General features: G+C 40.9%; 2 protein-coding genes across 3 annotated transcripts; both read right to left on the reverse strand.

Annotated features, from left to right (window-relative positions):
- Positions 1-3,488: 3,488 nt before the first annotated feature.
- Positions 3,489-13,615, reverse strand: gmppaa (GDP-mannose pyrophosphorylase Aa). Of its 2 annotated transcripts, XM_070976454.1 has the most exons (13): positions 13,477-13,582; positions 12,578-12,675; positions 12,256-12,359; positions 11,710-11,902; positions 11,011-11,070; positions 10,789-10,919; positions 10,627-10,641; positions 8,097-8,231; positions 7,793-7,890; positions 7,663-7,709; positions 7,429-7,521; positions 6,570-6,738; positions 3,489-5,743 (listed from the first exon to the last, which is right to left on the reverse strand). In XM_070976454.1, exons 1-13 carry the CDS (start codon positions 13,514-13,516, stop codon positions 5,643-5,645), a joined length of 1,284 nt encoding a protein of 427 aa, XP_070832555.1. In that variant the 5' UTR covers positions 13,517-13,582; the 3' UTR covers positions 3,489-5,642. The 2 variants fall into 2 exon arrangements, with proteins under 2 accessions (XP_070832555.1, XP_070832554.1); XM_070976453.1 differs by lacking the exon at positions 10,627-10,641 and having other exon boundaries at positions 13,477-13,615.
- A 1,046-nt stretch (positions 13,616-14,661) lies between these two features.
- Positions 14,662-21,676, reverse strand: pnkd (PNKD metallo-beta-lactamase domain containing). The gene is made up of 9 exons (XM_070975362.1): positions 21,514-21,676; positions 20,853-20,968; positions 19,966-20,078; positions 19,618-19,676; positions 19,186-19,278; positions 18,570-18,733; positions 18,050-18,136; positions 17,724-17,839; positions 14,662-16,538 (listed from the first exon to the last, which is right to left on the reverse strand). Exons 1-9 carry the CDS (start codon positions 21,669-21,671, stop codon positions 16,365-16,367), a joined length of 1,080 nt encoding a protein of 359 aa, XP_070831463.1. The 5' UTR covers positions 21,672-21,676; the 3' UTR covers positions 14,662-16,364.
- Between the last annotated feature and the right edge of the window lie 643 nt (positions 21,677-22,319).

Genomic DNA, 22,319 nt, shown 5'->3' on the forward strand with positions numbered 1-22,319 from the left:
ACTGGTGATGCATGACAGCCAAATGCTATTTTTCTTTACGGTATAAATTTGAGCAGTGTGAGATGTCAGGTTCTATTTGACAGTTCATTTGTCAGTCCTTTAGGCTTCTGGTAGGCACCATCCTTTCAGTGTGCAGACATGTAAACCCTCCACCTGTCTTCTCAGGTGGAAACATCCCTGGACCTTCGCCCATAGCCAGTCTGGTCTGCACAGCCAGACTCAAACACACACACACACACACACACACACACACACACACACACACACACACACACACACACACACACACACACACACACACACACACACGAATAAAACAGAATGTGATCATTTGCTAAACCTTTTTATGGACAGTGCAAAGACTATATATCTAACGTTGTAAATATCTGCTTATTCTGTCAGGAGCAGCTAAAGACTGGGAAAGTTGTGGAAAGCTCCAAAAACACCTGTTTGGAACATTCCACAGGTAAACAGGTTCATTGGTAACAGGTGATAGTGTCATGATTGGGTATGAAAGGGGCATCCTGGAAAGGTTCAGTCATTCACAAATGAGGTTCACCACTTTGTGAACACATGATTGGATTAAGGAGATGAACACATGGGCTCAGAACACTTCATAAAACTGTTGTCGTTAAATTCTTTTGCAAATCATTGCATCCTGTCTTTATTTACACACAGCGTCTCAACTTTTTTGGAATCGGGTTGTATGAGCAGAACTTTGTTCCCCACTGACATTTTTAACCTTTCAGTTGGTTCCTTTGCTTTTTCAAGCCAAACTTGTGTGTTCATGGGGCCATGTTGGAAATTAGAAACGCATCATTAGCAACTTCTCTGCATTCAGAGCTACACAGGTTGGAGAAACATGGACGCCTGTGGTAGCATCTGTTTGTCTGGTTGTTTACAACAGCAGAAATTTAAAAATCACCTGTAAACACACTTTGATGTGTAAAATGAGTGGAGTTCCCCTTCGAGTGTAAATGTTAAATAAGCTAATGCTGTTATTTTGGTGTTCTGGGTGATTTTAGTGCCTTTGAAAGCCTGGAGTTTAGCAGCAGCATTTGTTTATTATTGAGGACGGCCAAATGAATTCAATGTCGTGTCATGACCCAGAGTGTGAGGAGCGACTAAGACTCACTGGGATGTTTCACCTTTTTCTACAAAACAATAAAGAATCTGAAGTCCAGGCTTGAATATAATCAAACACTGCAACAATCACAACAATAATGATGATCTCATCATCTCCAGTTCTTTTATCAGCTGAGCTTGTAGAGATTTGGTAAAAGTGGCCCATCCTGCAGGTCTCTCATGACAGCTGAATGTATGAATAAAATCAAGAAGAGGTTATGTCCAAAGATAGTGTCCAGAACAGTGGGAGTGTGTGATCTTGATCTCCTTCGTCTCATTTCTTTCATATTTGATGAAAAACAGGACAGAGAATCTCAGGGGGAGCAGCTGGGGAAGGAGACATGTTGTTTATTACATTCATGAAAGTGGACTTCAGTTTTCTGTGGCCTTCTCAAAGACTGATTTGGAGAAACTGAAGGAGTTCCTCATCCATAGCTATTTAAGAGAAGCCTCAGGTGGTCTGAACAATCATCAAGAGCAAATACAGCACGTGTCATGCATGCATGTATTTTTGATCAGAAATCCTCAGAAAGAGCTGCATTCTGAAGCTTGAGAGACGTGCGTATCAGGATAAACATACCCTTATCAAAGCCTTGGCATCATAACACCTCCTAATAGATACCAGTCCTTTTAATGGATACCTGGAGAGGAGCTCCAGCCCTGAGCTTCAAATTGTTTCAGAGTTCAATGGAAATTGATCATAGTTGGAAAAAAGCTGAACATCAACATCTGAAACACAAACTGGACCCACGTGACCACGGTCTCTGGGAGCGAGGTCTAACGCGTCAGCAGACAGCAGGTCAGCGGCTGCTAAAAGGGTCCCGACTCGGAGACGAAGACCTCCACTGGCCTGCCGTCTGACAGGAAAATCCATAGAGTGTGGGAACTGTGCTGAAAACTATTCAAGACTTGAAATGCATTAGCTGCAAAAATTGATTTTTTTGAGCATATTCAGATGTTTGCCTTGAAACGAACGCTTAAACGCTCGGTTGATGGTAATTGATTTACCTGTCATCCTCTTAGCGCAGATTAGTTCTTTTGAAAATGTCTGTGATAGATTCAGCTCAATCAATCATCAATCAAAATTCTGTATTTCTCCTTGCATGTCGCTGTTGCTTCATATTAGGCTTAAGCACGATCACTCGCGCGAATGACAGGAAATTTAGCATGGCCGCCTTCAAATGGGAGCTTTTCACCTGGCATATGTGTGCATGCTTTGACTGATTCCACATTGATGAGGATGTTGCTCCATCACTGTGGGACTCCACCCTGACCTCGCCAGCAGCTCCACTTTACTAAACTGGCACTGATGAGAAAACCTTGGATAGTTTTCTGCCCTCATCTGCCCCTCTAGTTACCTGCACTGGCACATCTTATTGCCCTCTGATCAACTCACAACTCTCACATGTGTCCTCACCAGAGATTCAAAAACAGAATGCATCCTAAACACGGGAGACTTCCCAAAGGCTAATAGAGACACTTTGGTTTTCCTCATGCTTCATTTCCAGAGGACCTGCTACATTGTACTCACTGCCCAGTGTTAAGCACAACCCCTGGCACAGTAATGACTTGTCCAATTATGGAAGCTGTTGGTGTAAAAGCTTGAAATGAGTAACTAATATGTCATGGGAATACGACACCTACAGTACACTATAATTCAGTCTGATGCAGCTGCCTGACTTTTATTCGAGCTTTTTATCCACATTTTGTGGCCGTGAAGAACCCACACTGTGGATCAGACAGAATCATCATGTGTTAGGGTTTTCCCTTTAGTTGCACATGGCTCAGACTTTCCTTGTGCAAGACGCAAACAATACATCTGCACGATCAATGAGATATTTTATACAGCAACACTTGGATGTCGTCTGGAAAAATCCTGCAGAAAAGTCTCAGCATCAGTAGTGTGATGGCTGCTGTGTAATTTCTTTCATGTTGACTAGTTCTCTCCGGTTTTCCCCCCGAGAGTACAAGTGCAAGTAACCCCAGTTTGAAAATCAGAGGAAAGAGATGATGGAGCCTGTTTTGTCATACAGGTATTATGGGAGGGGGGGCTGCAATTTGCATTTGTTTTTGATTTTGTTGAACTGCAATGTCTCACAGGCATTTTACTGAGTCAACTGTGTCTCAGTTTGACATGTTGTCCTTCCCAGAAAAGAACTGGCACCGTCTCCTGTGCAGAGGCTTAGCAACCAGCGTCACACAACAAAATACACTGTAGAAGAAACAGGCAAGTACAATTTCTCTCCCTCAGCTGGCAACTTGAGATTACAAATGGTATTATTACCATCACCTGTGCCATGATACTGAGTTAATACTGTGTTAATGTCATAACCTAGTAGAGATTAATAATAATAAACATGTTTCATGGACACAATCATGTAGTTCTTTATTTCAAATTCTATTAATAATAATGGTATCAGTGAACCTCTGAATGCTGTCAGCAGCCTACAATTAGGTAATTGATTAAAACAACCTCTCCCAAAAAAAAGCACACACACAAGAAAGCTATGACAAACACTAAAAGGTGGAGGGAAGCTAAAATCTGTTTTTAAAAATCCATGTTGACTGAAAAAGGTGAGCACACACACTTTCTGGCAGCTGACACGTCTTCTGACTCACCAAGCTCAAATGGTCTTCATGTGGACAGGATGGGAGGGATTTGAATCCAGCTTTTGTCACCTGTCACCTTTCCTGTCCGTCCCATTCTGATGGCTTTTCTGTCACTCTGTCCTCTATACTTTCTTATTGTAATACCTCAAACACAGTGCCTGCTCCTCCTCTGCTGAGCTGCTCAGAGCTCAGCACTCACTAGGTTCCCCACTGAGAGGCAAAAGAAAAGACCATGGATGAGATTTCAACATGTCGTGTGGTCAGTAAACAATATTGGAATATAGATATACGCACTCCACACCCACTGTGAGGGTTTCTCTGCATAAAAATACAAGTTTCACCCTTATGGGAGTGGAAAACCTATTTCATGTTCAACCCCGATTCCAAAAAAAAAATGGCGTGCTGTGTAAAACATGAATAAAACAGAATATGATAATTTGTTAATCCTTTTTGACATACAAGCAATTGAAAACAGTACAAAGACAATACAGTTAGTTAGTTGAGAAAGGAACAACTAAAGACTGGGAAAGATGTGGAATGCTCCAAAAACACCTGGTAACAGGTGATAGCATCATGATTGGGTATGAAAGGGGCATCCTGGAAAGGCTCAGTCGTTCACAAGCGAGGATGGAGAGAGGTTCACCACTTTGTGAACACATGATTGAAGAAACTGTTTTACTTTTGCATTCTTATATTCACACAGCGTCCCAACTTTTTTGGAATCAGGGTTGCATGAGCAGGACTTGGCTGCCTGACTGTTTGGAACATTTAACAGGTAAACCGTTTCATTGGTGACGGGTGACAGTATCACGATTGCATAAAGGATATGCGTACATAGGCTCAGAATACTTCATAAAACTGTTGTTTGTAAACACAGTTCATTTGCAAATGATCACCATCTGTTTTATTCACATTTTACACAGCGTCCAAACTTTTCCGGAATCGGTGATTGCTGTTCATTTCATTTTTCGAAGCAGTAAGGCACCTGAATCAACTATTAAAAGCCCAAACCTGAAATAAGCTCACCATGAATAAAAACGTACATTAACTAGCTCTTCCCTTTCATTGGAGGTTAGTTTGTGAAGAGACTTGATTAAAATATATTATGCTGCAGTTCCAGTATCGCGAATTACATCGCTCCTTAATAGATGCTCTCTTTGCAATAATTGGAACAAAAGTGCTGAAGTGATCATGAGTGCTCCAGGGCTTAATAAGTAAATGTTAATGTGCTGTATCCATAAATTGGAACAGTTCCTCCAGTGATTGCGAATGTACAATTTAAATATCCGCTGTTGATGCTTACATGGCAGAGTCTCAAGGACCCCTGCTAAGTTCACATTTTAAAAGGCAACATTCCTTGATTGCAATGTAAATCTCAAACCCGCTGATTTATTTTGGTGTTATCAATTTTTGAGTCCAACAATGAAGATGCTAATAGGTTTTAATCAGAGCTCCACACAAATAATCACCTCTAAAGATTAGCAAGTAGCCAGTCCTCTTCTCACACTGAAGTAACAAGTCTCAAGTTTGTCAAGGACGCCCTTGAGAAACAGACTTTTCTAACATTATATTACATCCAACCATCCAAATATATTACACTGATGTCTGCACTAATTTTTCAGTTTGGTAAAGTTAATAAAAAACCAATATAAACTTCTGGCATGACAGCACTTTTCAAGGTGAATCAACACGCGTGATTAGCCTCTCTCTAATGTTGCTGACACCCAATGATGCATAGAGGCTCAGGGACAAATATGTAAAAATCTATCTTTCAAAACTATTTAATGAATGTCCCATATCTTCAGTTTTGACATTTTATATACAGTAACTCAGAGGCAGCGCCGGCGGCCGTCCAGCTGCATCCTTCATCGGTGACAGTAAGTGGACAGAAGCGTGAGGAAGATAAACTAGAGAATAATTTGGTTTTTGAAGCCGCGGTTGAGGTCTTTGTGTGGGAGGACAATCGAGTTGAGTATAATGACCTCGGATGGGATGGTGACGTTACAACCTGGGAGAAAAAGCAAGGCTGTATTCAGTTTGTGCAGTGTTAGTACAGTACAGAGGACATAAGACACTGTGTTTCAGCTGTAACTCGCACTCCTGGAAGAAGAAGAAGAAGAAGAAGAAGAAGAAGAAGAAGAAGAAGAAGAAGAAGAAGCTGTTTCTGCTTTGCCGTCCTCACGAACATTCCCATAAAGCGTCGAAAACATAGCTGGTTGTACCAACAACAGGTACGTGAAAACATGGCTAACAGCAGCTGACGTGACAGAACATTTTGCCCAAACTAAGCAAATTCCTGCAGGCCTGTTTTCATTTTTCAAGGCGACTTGTGTCGTTTCTGGTTCTCAACATTCTTCTTCCTCTTCCTCTTCTTCTTCTACTGCGTCCTAAAGCCAGGCGTAATGTAACTTACACCGCCAACTTCTCACAAAACTATGCTTTGTATAGTTTATTCACTCCAAACGAGTTAACAGAAACCTGCCGAATTAGCATTTTCTATGTTTTTTTCTTTTTTGCGGCATTTCAAAATTTTGCTTAAAATTTGCTTGACAATAGATGGAAACACGGCCAATGATAGAGGCATGATTCAGTAACGCTTCTTGTAAATTTATTGAGCCATGTTGAGCCACTTGCTGCTAGAAAATGTAAAGACAAATGCATGGATGGACATGTCAAGTACTATCCAAATACACTGGGAATGATCTCAGCATGAGGCTGGGAGTCTTTCTCTCGGTCATCCACTGACGTTTCATTTCTGAAAACATTTTTTTTAGACAAAAACACATATTTCATGTAAGGAATGTAAGTTTCACTCAAGGTCAGACCACACTTACCAAGAATGGTAATTGAGGGTGTGAGTTTTCCGTCTCTGAAGAGGGTCTCGCTGTCAATCTTTGCGTAGGGATCGTTGGGGTTTGGGTCACTTGGGGTTCCTTCTACTCTTGCCCACTTGCCAATGGTGCTGTCCCATCCCACGATGCTGTTCAAAACACAGCAGTGGTCCTACAGAAAGAGTTAAAAGTATTAAAAGCAGATAACTGGACAATGACTCAAAGGGTCTCAGGGATCCAGATATGGTGTATCAGAAACTGCTCCTGTATGTGAGAAAAGTGCGATCAAACAGTGGTCAAATCAGACTATTTATAACTTCAGATAAAAAACAGCCCATGTTTAGAATTATCGCTCAACTAACAAATTGTCCTTGTCGGCAGCATGTAATGAAAATCAGTAAGTCACCCGCAGTCTAAATTCATTTTGGAGGCATCCAGTCGTCACTGGAGACGTGGGATTAAATTATGTCAGACACCAAATCGTTAAGAATGACATCTTTGTGAGAGGCACAGACAACAATATTTCTGGTGTGACAGAGGAGCTTAAAGATAAATTCTAGGGAAGTCTGTTGAAGTGTGGATAATGTTTCTAATAAAATGTTAAGATGTCACCAGCAGTAAATGGGCAGATAAATTTCCCTTCAACTCACTTAGTGTGACATCCACTTTAATTCCAAACTTGATGGTTATGCTGTGAGTGATATTTTCAGCAAAGGCTGCCCTTATTTAACCAAAACCTTCCTTAAACTTGAAAGTTACTTCACTTATTTATGTGCCAATCACTTGAAAATGGCATCATGAATTCATGTCACTTTGTATGGCAAGGCAAGACAGTGCCGTGTTCCAATGAGCCCGGGCTCACCTGCAGAGTGGCACCATGGAGGATGATGGACTCCCGAACTCTGACCCCAGCGCCGATTGTCACTCCAGTGCCGATGGAGACGTTGGGACCCAACTGGATTGAGAGCAGAAAACAATAAACCTGCATTTTCCTTTACCCCCAATAACAGCTGTGTACTTTTAAGATGTTAATGGCACATTTTCATTTGTATGTATTTAAAGTGTGAAGCGCAGCACAATAAGCAAGGATGCTTACCATGGCAGTGGGGTCAATGTTGGCCGTAGGATGAATATACACATTACCTGTGGACATGAGAGGAAGAATTAATAGATCTGTTTCTACTATAAGAAAGGAAACAAACAAGAGAAGATTTCAGGAATCTCACCACGTATTTTGGGCCCTCCCTCCTTATTTGAAGCCAGTCTTTCAGGATGAGTTGTGTGATACTGGTTGAGGTACAGGCGGCTGGCATAAATTGCAGACCTGGGAAAAGATTCCAAAAACAACAAGAACGAAAGTATCAGTATCAAAATGTTCAAATGTTAATTGAAATTTTGCTTTGAAAGTCATGTAGGACAGCCCAATATCTCTTCTCCTCCAACATTTTTGAAGGCTACAGGGTTGACCGTGTTGCAAAGACAAATTTGTGTCCTGTTGAATGTGACAATATTTATGACATGTGCACTCACCCTGCAGATTTAATCTGGCTCCAGAAGCTGAGGGTTTTATACACGTAGAGTTTGCTCTGTCCTGCCAGGGCAGTGAAAATGTCCTGCTCCAGCCTGATGGCCTCTGCTCGGTGCCAGCCGTTGGTTGGCTCCTCTCTGCAAGAGACAGATCATCAGTTTATGGCACTGAGTTACAAACCAGGGCCAGGGGGCCTCGTTTAATAAAACACAATCTTGTGCCCAGAGTTAGAGGCTTGAATGAAACCCAAGACAAAGTTGAGATTTAAAGATTCAAACTCTAAAGGTGTGGATGTTGATATTTTTTTCTCTCCATATTTTTGAAGAATCTAGTGAAGCGTTATTAAAAATGAGGTGACTTGCCAAAAGGCTGTGGCTCTAATGTGGACATACTGTATGATAACCTAAATACTAAGCAGTTGATGAGACACTGCAGGCGAGGTTTCTCCCTCTACAGCCATGAATGCTGACAGGATCTGCAGGCCTGTGTTACAGGCCAACCCAAACACCCTCATTTTAAAGCCTTTCGTGACCAACTTTCCCCATTCTCCCTGACTATCTAATGAATAATGTGAACAAAGAATGTGTTGTATTGTTGTTTTCTTGTACTAGGAATTGTGTCAGCAAAGAAAAAATACTTCCAGAGTTGAGAATAAGCTCTTGTTGCTATATCTTTACCGCACTTGATATTTCTAAAATATCCAGTTTCGTGCAAAACTCAGTGGCACCATTACCTCCAAAGTCTTTCTAAAAGCCGAAGATAAACATGAATTTATTGCCCTACAATCCAGCCCCGAGAATAAAATGAGAGCAGCGAGTTAAAATTCATCACTGATGCTAACTTTGATGGTGTCAGTGCTGGGTTGAAACCAAAGCTGATTACCTAGTAGTGATCCAAAACTTAAGTAGAAGAGTCTATGTGTTCCATATTAATCAGGGTCTCTGGCATAGTGTATTGTGAGAGCCCCAAGATGAAACAGCGTGTTAAATATTGATGAAAAGAATATATTAAAGGATAGCACCCATAATCGAAGTTTTACCAAAAAAGGAGGGGATGTGGTTAGAGGCAAAGTACTCCCCGAGAGATTTTCAGTACAGCCCTTCTCATTTCTATCAAGTATCTCTGATGTGTTCAACAATTTTGCTGATTCGGTGCCCCTGCTTGATTTAAGTGCTATTGATGTTAGCAGGTGAATTATGCACGGCATGGCCTGACCTTTTGTAATATATTTCAAGTGTCCTTGGGGCGCCAAATGTTAGGTCTGCTACACCACAGTGAACATTTGAAAACACATAAGGTGAAAAAAAAAAAGTGTCACATCTCCACAAAATGGAAAAGAAAAAAAATCCATATATTGACCCCATGTGTCATTACGGCTTCTGTGAGTGACCAGGGTGCAGTCTGTCCCCATGCACGTTTAGGCTGTGATCACACAGGAAGCTTTTTCCAACGTTCATAAAAAAAAAAAAAAAAGCACAGCTGGGAGTGTAGCAACTAACAAACACGGCAAGAATTCACAAGATATAAGACCATTACATGAGTCTCACTGGCAACTGTGGAACACAAAGTTTCACCAAATGCAAGCTACCTAATTAGTCTTTACTAGCTAACCTAAAGCAGCAGCAGGAACAACATAAAAATAAATAAAAATAGACGTGAGGAAGTCAGTAAAACCCTGCTTGCTCTTAAGAAGATATAGAGACCACTGCAAAATGCAGGGTGCAGTGTTTGACTCGCGGGAGGGCGAGCTACAATGGGGCTGTTTTGTCTGGACACACATTAAACCCAAAACCAGACAAAGGACTTTTTTTACTACAGACATCTCAAGTGAGTTTTGTCTTCACTCTAGGACTTAGAGCAAAGGTTTGACATTTGGGGAAATTCCTCTTGGCTTTCTGGGAGACAGTCAGATGAGAAGATTGATGCCACTCTCACATCAGTGATTGCTCAATTCAGTGTGAAGAAACAGAGGGAAACAGGCAGCCTGTTTCTGACCAAAGGTAATACAATTCACCTTTATGCACCTCTACAGTAGGGATGGATCATTAAATTTGATTGATTTGCCTTGAAGGTGGATTTTGTTACCTTTGGACAGAAGCAGGCTAACCATTTCCCCTCATTTCCAGTCTTTATGCTAAGCTAGGCTAATTGTCTTCTGGCTTTAGCTTCATAGTCACCAAACAGACACAAGAGTGGCATCAACCTTGGCATCCAACGCTTCGACAGAACGTGAATGAGCATAGTCCCTGAAATGTCAAACACCTTTAATCTCTGACAGACAAGGACTCCCAGGTTCCCCAGTCACGTCTGTTTCAAGGACAAAATTTACCAAAATGCAACACAATTAACAGATAAATACAATCAAGCAGCTTGCAAAGTGGAGGTGTATAATCTGGTGAAAAGGGGCACAGGCAACATTCATAAGGCGCCCTACTCACTCTCAGTCATATCATGGGTTACCTCTCTACAGGTCACACACCACACACCAAGTGCTCTAGAACTACACCGTGCAGCCCAAATGTACCAACTTACCCATCGTACGGATATCTGATGATTGTGTGAGGAAACAGAAATCATGGCAGGAAGGATGAGGGAAGGGAAAAAAGACAAATGAAGAGAACCAAAGAAATGGAATAAATGGTATTGACATGCAGCCCCACACACCCATCCCCATGAGAGAGCGCTCCAACTCACAACAGCATGTCCTGCTGGTTCTTCTGAAAGACGGTGCCGATGTGCTGGAAGATGTCTGGGTTAAACAGGTATATACCGCAGTTAATGATGTCACTCACAAACGTGCTCGGCTTCTCCACGTAATGTAAGACCTATAAATAAAAAGAGAGGAGCAGCCATGACTTCAGGGTGAACTGGCGATGAGTGACGATTTAGGGAAATATGACAGGAAGGGTTAAATACCTCATTTGTTTCCTCGTTTTCAACAATACAGCCGTAATTCATGGACTGTTTTCTGTTTGACTGAAAAGAGAAGAATGGCAGCACAATTTAGGATAAATCAGATTCAGACACATTTAACTTAGTGAAATTAAGAATTTTGTTCAGTAAAAGACAGAATCTTGAATTCAGAAGTTGTATGGTTGCGTTGGGATGTTTCCTTTCTTGACATTTTGTGAGTTTATTTGGTTTATTTAATAGATGAAAAACGCAAAGAGAGCTTGTGAAATGCAGCAAACTCGCTGCTTGCACACATCTCCCATCTGAAACTACAGTGGGCTTTAGTATCAGACTGTCGTCTCTTGTGGTACAAAGTGGTATTACGAGACAGGACGGACCGCGGCTAGCTGGTTAGCATGCTAACTTCAGCAAATATCACCAAAACACAACACACAGAGGTCTTTGACAGACCATCAGAACTGTTATTTCCTCACATTCTGTTGATAATGTTCATTTTTAGAACATTTAAAGTAAAAAATCCTGACCATATCTTACACATTGCACCTTCAAAGAACCAAAATATATCAAGCCCTTTTATTGCATTCAGGACACTAAAAGCTAAACACATATAAAACTTTCAAAATAAGTTTTTGGAGTTTTACTTTGACTATATTTTACAAGTTCCGATAAAGACAGTAACAACTGTCAACAATGAAATCTCACCGTTGTCCCAAGGATAACAAAGCTGTTTGGTTCTCCATGCTCCTTCTGGAAGCTGAGCATCTCTGTGAGAGGAAACGCTGAGCAGACATCAGCATTCAGAACAAAGAAAGCCTCTGGACTGCCGGAGACAATCTGATCTCTGAAGTGATAGATGCCCCCTCCGGTGCCCAGAGCTGAATACTCTTGCAGATACCTGCAGTTCAGAGTCAAAGACAGCATACCTGCAGTCATTAAGCAGCAGGAGTGCACCGCAGCAGGAAAAGCACCACCACTCGCACAGAAAACATTAACTTAATAAGAAGAGTGAAGCAATATATGAGGTGTTTCTGTTAATAAAGCTTTCAACAAAGAAATCTTATGAAATTGCTCTTCTGAGAATGTAAGACTACTTTTTACAACTAGTGTCTGTTCTTTGCTGACTGATGTGCAGAAAAGAAAAGACTTCTACTGTGAAAATGTGTTTATGAAATTTCACCTTAACAGTACATACAAGAAAAAAACAAGTCATTATGTTTGAATTTGTTAACCAACAGCTCTGCTGTTTACCTGATGGAAATTTTGAACTCCTGCTGTGCATTCAACAGGAATCTGGTCAGTTCTTCGTTCGGCTGATAAAAGCCGATGAGCAAAATCTCCTTCATATTCGGTACCTTGTAATGCAAAAGATGTTCATTATTAGACTGATTTTCTTAAAGCCTATTCGCTGCATCACAAAACACAGGGAATGGGATTATTAACACCAACCAGCAACTGGGATGACAAGCTTTTTACTATTTTAACAGTCAGTTAGGCTCATGCAGACTGATCAAACTTGAGGATTCACTGATACTCCACAGTACAGCGATTACAGTATTGCAGTGACGCTCACCTTGGCGCATGCTTCAATGTGATGCTGCAGCATGGGCACACCAGCTACTGGAAACAAGGGTTTAGGAACCTCAAATGACAGCGGCCTGAACCTTGTGCCTGCAAAGCAATGTAAGTGATGACATAGAAATCAGATTACAGCGCAGATTACTTTTTTCTTGTATTTCTCCTGTCCATCAAAACAGAAGCCTTAACTACATTATATGTGACTTTCTTTCTCTCTTATGTAAAAGTCTTTTCAGAAATTTTCTATATGAAATGTCCATCTTTAATGCTTGTCTTTGCTTATATAAAACACCTTGAATTACCTCTGTGTTTGACATGTGCTGTATAAATAAAACTGCCTCGCCTCGCCTTCTGGATCAACAAAGGAGTTTGGTGGTAAATTAAGCATATACACCAAGGCACCAGGCAGCACATGATCCCTGTGTAATCTCTCACTTGGTTTATTATTCTCAGTTTAATATTTCTGAGCTGCATGTTTTACTTAATGCCGAACTGCGAAATGAGTCCCAGTGCCAAGATTAAATGTATATTTTTTAACTTGCACCCTGTGTGACCTGTAGTAAAATAACAGTTACCGTAAAACACCGCACTTTTAAAGCGGAATTCGTTCACTTGAGACAGATAATGGGTCTAACAGGTAATTGAATGAGCCAATAATAACAGGCAGTGTACAAACAGTTGTCATTTAGTGTTGAAGTCATAAAAAATATTAGGCTATTTAGTACTTAATGTTATTGTCTTCCTTTGTTTGTGTAGTGTTTCATTATGCCACGTCAGTGATAAACGGTTTAACAAGTTCAGCGGGTCTTTAAGAGGTCTTGTTAGCATTAGCGAGCTAGCTTCGCTTTAACCGAGCACAGCTGTCTTTGAAAACACAACGAAATGTATTCTCACCTTTTTGGGGGCCTCCAATTAAAATAACCGCCTTCAACATCTTGATCTGGAAGCTCTGTGAGTCCTGTCTGAAAACAACCTGTGCTTGTTGACTGAATATTTGATATTTCCGCATCCACTTCCGACTTGTGACGTCGACGAGATCAGAGTGAAAACACGGACCGGAGTAGCGGTACCGGAGTTCAGGAGCTCAGAAAGACCCGGCAAAGCTCTGACATAGGGCTTAACTGCAGCAGAGCAGCCCACATTATGATGCTGCATCTGTGCTTCATGTTTAGGAAGGTGTTCTTTGGTCTACAAGCCTCCCTCTCTTTCCTCCAGACATAACAATGGTCATTAAGGACAAACAATTCATTTTCTTCCATTAAACCAAAAGGCCTAAAAAGTAAGATCTTTGTCCCAATGTGCAGTTGCAAACTGTAGATCTACCAGAAACATGAAAGCCATACCATCATTAGTTGGAATTAGTTGGATGTTTGTCCCATCCTCTGTACAACCATTCCTGTTTATTATTGATGTACAAAAATTGTCAGAAGACATGTTGACTGGAGATGATGGGAACAGTGCAGGTGTTCAGCTACTAATAACATTAACGACTGCTCTGAGCCAAAATGGAATTCAGCCATCATTGATTTTATCACTTCCACCTGTGCTTTAACTGCTGTGACGTGGAAATGTCTGGTGAGAAAGGCCTAAATGAAGGAGTAATAAAATAAAATGGGAATAGTAATACCTATTGACCTAGAAGACATAGTAAACTGCACTTTGATTGAGCCTGCGAGGTTAACATAACCTGGTTCTGGCTGCACATCACAGACTCAGACTTTTTGGGGGTGTTGAGAGGGGAAAAAAGAGTATTATCTTCATTTATCCTTTATTTCTCAATATGTCAAAAAAAAAAAAAAAGACTTCTACTTTCATTAATGTCTCAATGATTTGCAGGGACGACTTAAAATGTGGCACCACTAAGACACAATGCACTGGTTTGTAATCCTGCAGCTTGATGTTCTGTTTAATTATATTGGACAGAAAGTTCAACTCACCTTTTTCTTTTAGTGCATCTTGTGCATGTGCATAAAGTAGGTTATGCTCTTATTTGCGCTGAGGGAAGTTACAGCAGTGGGAAAAATAACTCGGCTGTCAGTTCTGAACACTCATAAAGACAACAAATAACACATACACAGCTCTAATGAAGCAGTTTACTTTCATATTTCCTCATTAAAACGTAACCTGAAGTAAAACAGTCTCCCATGTGGAGGTATTCATAACTCAAACATATGCAAATAAGATGCGAATCTGCATCAAACACGCAGAATAACAGTTTAGTCAACAATCACCAGGGGACAAGGTGCTTTGGTACGAGTCCTTCTGCAGGAGCAAGGGAGGAATCTGAAGAGTGTTCGTATCTCCTCAAAAGTTAAAGGTTTGTTTCTTTGAATTCTCCACCTAAACAGGGGCTGCATTACGCTTCCTTTACAAAAACAGACAAAAAAAAAGCAAAAGAAATATTCAAATGTGAGTGGGAAGAGGACTTTATTATACTGAAATAACTTTTCATCCACTGTATTGTCACAGTATAATAAATCATCCAATATATTAAAAAATATGCACAGTTTTGCTTTCCAAAGTTTTCAGATTGGCTATAAAAACATTCCTTCTGAGTGAGCCACAGTCAATGTCACATTGTATTCTCACATTAGAAAGAAAATGAAAGATCTTTCGTCACCATCTCACTCTTGAATACAACACAATCGAAACTGATTGAACAACATAGTGTATGGCTACAGATTGTCTGATTCAACATCATCCTGGATGTCTAATTACCTTCATTATAACGGATGGTAGTTCTGAATAATTCTACAGGCAAACGCACGGAATCGTGCCTTCAACAGTCATGTTTCATACATTAAAATGCAACAACAGTCAAATCCTTCACATAGCGCTGCTGCTCACATTCACACAGTGCAAAACAACACAATTCTAAATGTGGAACAATTAGTTCAGCGAAAAATCATATGCTGAGAGGCACGAGTCAGGGCTGCACTACAAAATGCGTGTTCCACATTTAATACCTGCGGCCTGCTCAGATTCAGATTAATTCTTGTTGTTTCATTATGAGATGAAACTTCTTAGGAAGAAGCAAAACAGGGCTAGTTGCTCACCCACTTGAATCTCTTTTAAATCACAACAAAACTGGCTCTTAGATTCAGCAAAGATTCACATGAAAAGCTAGTGTAAAGTACCCACAGCAAAGTGTATTTGTGATTCATTAAATTAATGGTACCGTTATTGCTGGAAATAATAAAACAAAATCAAATATTCACAATCAAATACTCGAGGTCAAAAATCACATCCCCCATGGAGAAATTAATTTCTCTTCAGCAGCTGGAAATGTGCAACCAGCATACCAAATACCGCCAGCATCAAAGGCTTTTAAAACAATGTACTGCTTGCCTTAAAAATAAAACAGGCTGTGCAGTAAATAACACAGTACTTAACATGTTAAATTCACTCGTGTAGTCCGTAGACCTGCTATCGCCCCGTTTCACACACAAGAATCAGAAATCTTGTAAAATACCAGAGAGCTACTCATGCAAATCTACGTTTCTGTCTCTACGTTAGCGAGGCGATGAACGAGCATGGTCCTGTCTATAAACACAAAATTAGCATAACACACAGTATTTGGAGAGGTAATAGGCTTAATGATTAGTACATGTAATAATGACATTGTGATTATGTTCCTAGTGGTCTCTGGTACAGACTGATGAAGGTCAAAACTTGCTTAATGCCCCTTTAAATGTAAAGAGCTGGTCTCTTTAGCCTATGATTCAGTATCACTGTCCTGTTGGCCAGTATTTAGCTAACCTCTCCTCTTAGTGTTCCCAGTACTATCTCCTGTTGTAGAGGTCTTTGCGTTTTCGCAGCTCCTCCAGCACCCGGGCCCTGAACTGGGTCCAGTCTTCATCCTGGAACTGCTGTAGGCCCAGGGCCAGGTGGAGCTCTGGCGAGTGGCTGCGCAGGAAAGGATTGTACTGCCTCTCCTCCCCGATAGTGGAGGGACTCTGAAAAATGAAATGCAAGTCAAAAAGCAGCCCTCCTCAGAATCCAGTGTGCACAAGTCTCTCTCTAGCGGCCACAAGGATTCACATGCCGTTCTTTCATTTGCAGAACAGAGTTGTGGAGAATGAGTGGCTCCAGCTAACTTAAGCAGCACAGCTTTGCATTTCAGCCCCAATTCGAGTTCTGCACAACTTCTCATAAAAAAAACCTTTTAGCCTTCACTTAGTCAAGCAAAATCCACAGTGATTGCCACTTCAGATGATAAAACCCAGCAGAACTGTCAAAAAGCTGGGCCAGGCTGAGGTAGTATCACAGTAAACCAGTTAAACCACTACAGTTTTCAATCTGTTGTAAGAATTCACTAAACTCTGGCATGCTAATACTCAGATGACAGACCCCATGGACAGCAGAACATGCCACTGTGGGCAAAAGCACAGGTGCAAAATAATAAAATGAATGATGGCTGAACAGAGCTGTTGTTAATGTTATTAGCAATAGCTGTGCTTTCCATACTACGACAGGTCAAAACATCTGCTGTAAAAAAGGCCTATTACCACACAGTCACATCAAAGTGCAGAGTTATGCCATCAAACATCAACAAGCATACAGTCTGAACATTCATACATCAGCCAGTAATATCTGGAATGGCATGTTTTCTTTTTCAACAGCAGTTAATCTTTAGGTAGCTCTGCTAAAAGCCACTGTTTGCTTGTCTATTTTTTCTTGCTGCACCACTGATCTGCCAATCACGCTCATGTTCAAGAACAACTCAAGGGATCAAAATCTGTCATGAACTATTTGAGGAGCCAGATGTGTACCGAGCACACACACGATGCAGAGAAAACAATGCAGTCGATCAGTGAACGAGTTTCGGATGTGAAACTCGAGGGAGGCACAAATGTGCGAAAGTGCCTCTGGTGCCGTGCTGTACAGATGGCAGATAAAAAATCATCTAAATTCTGGAAGGGCACTTCGCTCAACAGTGACCCTTTGCTCCGCTGCAGACTGTATCACAGTTGAGACTCGGCTGGAAGAGGAGGAAGTGCGAGGGGAGTGAGCGCTCGGGCGCTGACAGCACGCACGCTGTAGGCAGGTGATAAGTCCTTCGTCCCAGGTGCTGGACAACATGAATCCTTTCTGGGATGGCGTGCTAGAGAGGCATAACAATGGCGATGTTGCATTCTCACCGTGCACAGCTTCTGGCCTCGCTGCTGCAGCACCCACTGATATTTGTTTTCCCTGGCAGCGTTGCGTGGCTCAACCTCAGCAGCAAACAGCAGGTTGTCCTCTGCATACTCATGACCTGAGGGACAGCCAGCGGACACCGAAATACATAAAAATCATGCCCACACACGTCACCACTCTTTCAAACTCCCACTCTTCAGACGTCCCCATAAAACACTTTATTACACTTTGACTGTAAATAAGTGCATTAGTGCTACAGTATGTGTGTCAAACACTGAAATGATGCCAAACCACATCACACAAACACTGACAACAGACATTTTCCTACCCGGCCATAATAGCGTGTCATCACTTAAGGAGGCAACGGTGTCCAGAGATGACAGCATAGTTGTGGCGTTGCCTTCAAACATCCGTCCTGAAACGACCACAGAAGATGCGGGCATTACATAATGAACAAAACAAGTCCACCAATATTCATTTTCAAGACCCATTTTCAGACATTAATAATTTTGTAGTTTTTAATGATGTCTTAGAGACATTGAGATTTCCAGCAATTAAATTCCTTGCAGGTAGATCTCTGCATGAAGTTAATGCACTTCTTTAAAGCTATACAGGGAACATGATGATATCCATTCAGCTTAGCATGAGCAAACAGCCAATTCATTATCTCCTTATAGTCATTCAATGGCCCATTAGGGGGTACAGTACCCACGTTATTATAGAATGATTCCACATCAACCAGACGCACCACAGAAGTCTCTGTTGTTCTCTTTTTTCTGCATCTACGCAGGAGTGTCAGTTATTCTGCATATGATTATTTGTATGGATCCCGTTCTCTTGTAACTCACCGCATCCTGAGAGGAACACCAGGTCACCAGAGAAGAGGCTGGAGGGGGTGCCGACTGCCCGGCCATCCAGGAGGTAGATCATGTGGCCCACTGTGTGTCCAGGAGTGAAGAGAGCCTTAAAATACATGCGGCCAACTGTAACTGAGTCCTTGTGGGAGAGAGGGCTGGTAACACAGAAAAGACAGTATTATTAAGGAGTAGGGCTGCAACTAACAACCATTTTCATTGACGATTAATCTGTTGATCATCTTCATGATTAATTAGTTGTTGATCACGGATTCCCAAAGCCCAAGACAACGTCCTCAAAGGGGGACTACAGAAACAAGCAAATATTCACATTTCAGAAGCTGAAATCAGAGAATTTGGACATTTTTATCTCAACAAATAGTAAACAACTAGTAGAAAATCCACTTCAGTCCACTGGTTTCGATGTTGTCTAGCTTAGGCTGACCTCCATTCTTGGACCAATGAGCCCCCCAGACATTAAGCTTATCATGCCATGATAATGTACTGTGAAGTCAGCTGCTACGAGTGCTGACGGAGTGAACAACACAGTTCTCAGTTCAGACACATTCTGTGGGAAGCAGTGTGCTATACTGTGCGAGCCGGGACTTACTTTGTGAGGCCAGGAATGTTGTCAGCTGCATTTCCATAAACTCTGCATGAGCTGTGAAGCCTTTTCAACCCTTTGTTTCCCCCACTGTGATCCCTGTACATGGAACAGAAAGCAGAGGCTTGCCAGTATTGTGGACACATTAGAGTGTTTAGTTTGGCCTTCAGCCTCCACGAAGCCTTTCCAACCATATACTCGTTATTTCAGTTAGAGTCTGGACAGTAAACTTTAAAGACATGACAGAATGTCTGACCAATAAATGTCATTATCAAATTTATTCAAATCAGAGTCGGTGTGTCCCTCAGGTTAGATATTTAGACTTTGCAATCTGTCACACTTTGTATATTTAAACCTACCTCCTCAATTCATACAGAAAATCTGAAAAACAAACTACACTTTAAAAGAATATGAATGCACTAAAACTATCTAACTCACCAATGCTTGTGCGTACAGAGTATTGCTTCTAACGTCACTCCCTCTTCCTCAAGGACTGCCTGAAAAATAACAAGTGCTGTTCAAACCTTCAATCACCATATACAAACAACACTTCAGCAGCATCTTATTCAAAAGCCCCTTGCTGCAAACTACTTCAGATTGTGAGGCATTAGTAATTTTACTCGTGTGCTTGTCATGGATGCTGCTGAGAATGCACTTAAAAAATGTGGTCATTCACGTCAATCACAGCGATTGGCAATCAATAGCTGCAGCTGTAGAGGTCATTTCCTGCATGATAACACAGATCTGAAAGCCCCTTACAGCCAAAAGGACAGGAGAGACATTCACCTGAACAGTCTGAGGGTCGGCAGGGTCTACAACAACTGCAACACTGGAGGCTGTGTCAATTACAAGATAGCTGTAGTTGTCAGACAGTACTGAGATGGGAATTATTTTGATACCTGTGGACAGACAAAGAATTACAAATTAGGCACTCAGTACAATATATTAAACTTTTTTATTCAGAATGGTAGAAGTGTGCCTGTAGTATTAAAGGTTAACACGTACTGTCCATCAGCATTGGGCATGATCGTGCTAAAAAAGACAAGTTCCTCCACCCAAGTCAAACTCACAGCATTTGGTAAAGGACAGGTAACAGTGGTGGAGGAAGTATTCAGACCCCTTAATTAAGTACTAAAACCACAGTGTGAAAACACTCCAATACAAGTAAAAGTAAACAAAGTAAAAAGTACTTTATTTGCCTCTGGGATGTAGTGAAGTAGAAGTGTAAAGTTGTACATAATGGAAATATTTCAGTATAGTACATGTATGTTGAATTTCTACGTAAGTACAGTACTTCAGTAAAAGTTATTAGTTACATTCCACCACTGACAAGTAGGCAGACTTGTACTCGATTACACTGTCGGAGATCTGCAGCCTTTGCAGCTCATTTAAACTGAACTTAGTCAATTGCAAACTGAACCTGAACTAGTTCATTTTAATCTGTGTGAAGGCAGCTTTGATCCACCTCTTATGAAGTGTGAACTTGCACAACACTGCCATCCATATTATGTCTTGAAATTATAGTACTTTTGCTTTGACAGTAATTACATCATAAGACTTCATGCACTATGTTTGACCCAAGCAACAGGGCCTTTCTGGTTCTGCGGATGGCACTCAGCATCTCCCCACAATAACCAAAGAGCATATAAGAAAGGATATAAACTGCTGCATACCATTGAACTCCACGGGCTGAGCTGTGGAATGACCAGCAGGGTAATTTTCTCGGGCTTTCCTCATTTGCCTCTTGTAGTACATGTATCCAAGCCTGGTCCTAGTGTAGAGTGTGTACCTGGAAAACAGTTCAAAAGGCTAGCAAACATTGCGTCTGGTAGCAGGGGTTGATGATGCTAATCACACTATGTAGTCACCATCTTTCAAAAGACAAGCGGGTCACGCCTACCCAAGTGAAATATCTGCAGATTTAGTTAGAAACCACGAAAGATCAGATCGTGTGGAGCAATTTTTTCAAAACTGTGTTTCACCATGCAGCATCAATTATGAGACAGTTTCCACATCTACAATTAGCTGGTTGACATGTCACAACAACGTCTCCTAAAATAAACTGCTCGTCAACATAGAGCTAAGTTTGCAACTCGGATGTATGCCGAATAAAACGGTGGTTATTATCGGTTCAGGTAAAGGTTTAAGACCAAAATTCCAGAGGAAGCAGTTTTGTTGACTGCTGACGTAACTTAAAATTGGACCATATTTGAATTCAGTTTGGTGGCATGGCCTCTCTTGAGAAGAATGGCTAGTGGTTGCTAAACTACGCTAACGAGAATCACAGCGGTGACAACAAAAAATATTTTTCCACAAACGCTATATTACACTCACGCAATTCGAAACAACGGCTTCTCCGTGCGGGCCATTATTTTGCTCAACAGTCTCCTCCAAAACACTTGTCCTGTGCGTCTGTAGCGAACACATAAACATAAGAAACACAAGAAGGATGCAGTGGCCACCAGCGTTACCATCCAGTCAGGAAGCGCCATAACGTCTAAGCGCAACGTAATGACGTATTAAGCAACACGCCAACCCCGGAAGCGAGTAAGTAAGTTAGTAAATAATAAAATGTGCAATGTTTACTTTTAAAAAGTGGCGTTACGTTAGCGTTAATTGTAAAACATTTTATATTGTCTTTTTTTCCCTCTACCACATCCGAGTCCATTGCGATTGTGCTTCAAGTATTGTCTAATCTGTCAAAAATAAAATAAAATAAAATAAAATAAAATAAAATAAAATAAAATTAAATTAAATTAAATTAAATTAAATTAAATTAAATTAAATTAAATTAAATTAAAAAAACTAATATATACCAGAAACTTTAATGTAAGTTTTGTGGCATTTCCATGGCTATAATTGTTGGCTAAATTCATTTTAGATTTAGACGTCATTGTAAGATTAAACTAAGTTCGTGGCCAAAAAAAATTAAAAATAAACACTTTCTTACTAAAAAGCTACACTTTCAAGGCTTTAGCCGAACATTTACTATTCGATCTTCATGACATGTACAAATTAATTCCCCCTTAATTAACTAATTCATTCATTCATCGTCGCGTCCATGTGGAATCGAGCCTGTTTTGGACGACTGTTAAATAATTCATTAACTAATGTTCCTGGTAGGTGGGACTTTGCTGAAC

Source organism: Chaetodon trifascialis, chromosome 12, assembly GCF_039877785.1.
Source record: "Chaetodon trifascialis isolate fChaTrf1 chromosome 12, fChaTrf1.hap1, whole genome shotgun sequence".
Lineage (NCBI taxonomy): Eukaryota > Metazoa > Chordata > Actinopteri > Chaetodontiformes > Chaetodontidae > Chaetodon > Chaetodon trifascialis.

Coding starts and splice junctions, on each gene's coding strand:
- pnkd (XM_070975362.1), bottom strand. CDS start 21,671: ATGGCGCTTCCTGACTGGATGGTAACGCTGGTGGCCACTGCATCCTTC. Junction 20,079..20,852: donor TCAGCCCGTGGAGTTCAATG/GTATGCAGCAGT, acceptor GTCTGTCCACAG/GTATCAAAATAATTCCCATC. Junction 18,137..18,569: donor GGTGTTCCTCTCAGGATGCG/GTGAGTTACAAG, acceptor TGGTCGTTTCAG/GACGGATGTTTGAAGGCAAC.
- gmppaa (XM_070976453.1), bottom strand. CDS start 13,591: ATGCGGAAATATCAAATATTCAGTCAACAAGCACAGGTTGTTTTCAGA. Junction 11,903..12,255: donor GAGTTCAAAATTTCCATCAG/GTAAACAGCAGA, acceptor TCTGAACTGCAG/GTATCTGCAAGAGTATTCAG. Junction 10,920..11,010: donor AAAACGAGGAAACAAATGAG/GTATTTAACCCT, acceptor TTTTATTTATAG/GTCTTACATTACGTGGAGAA.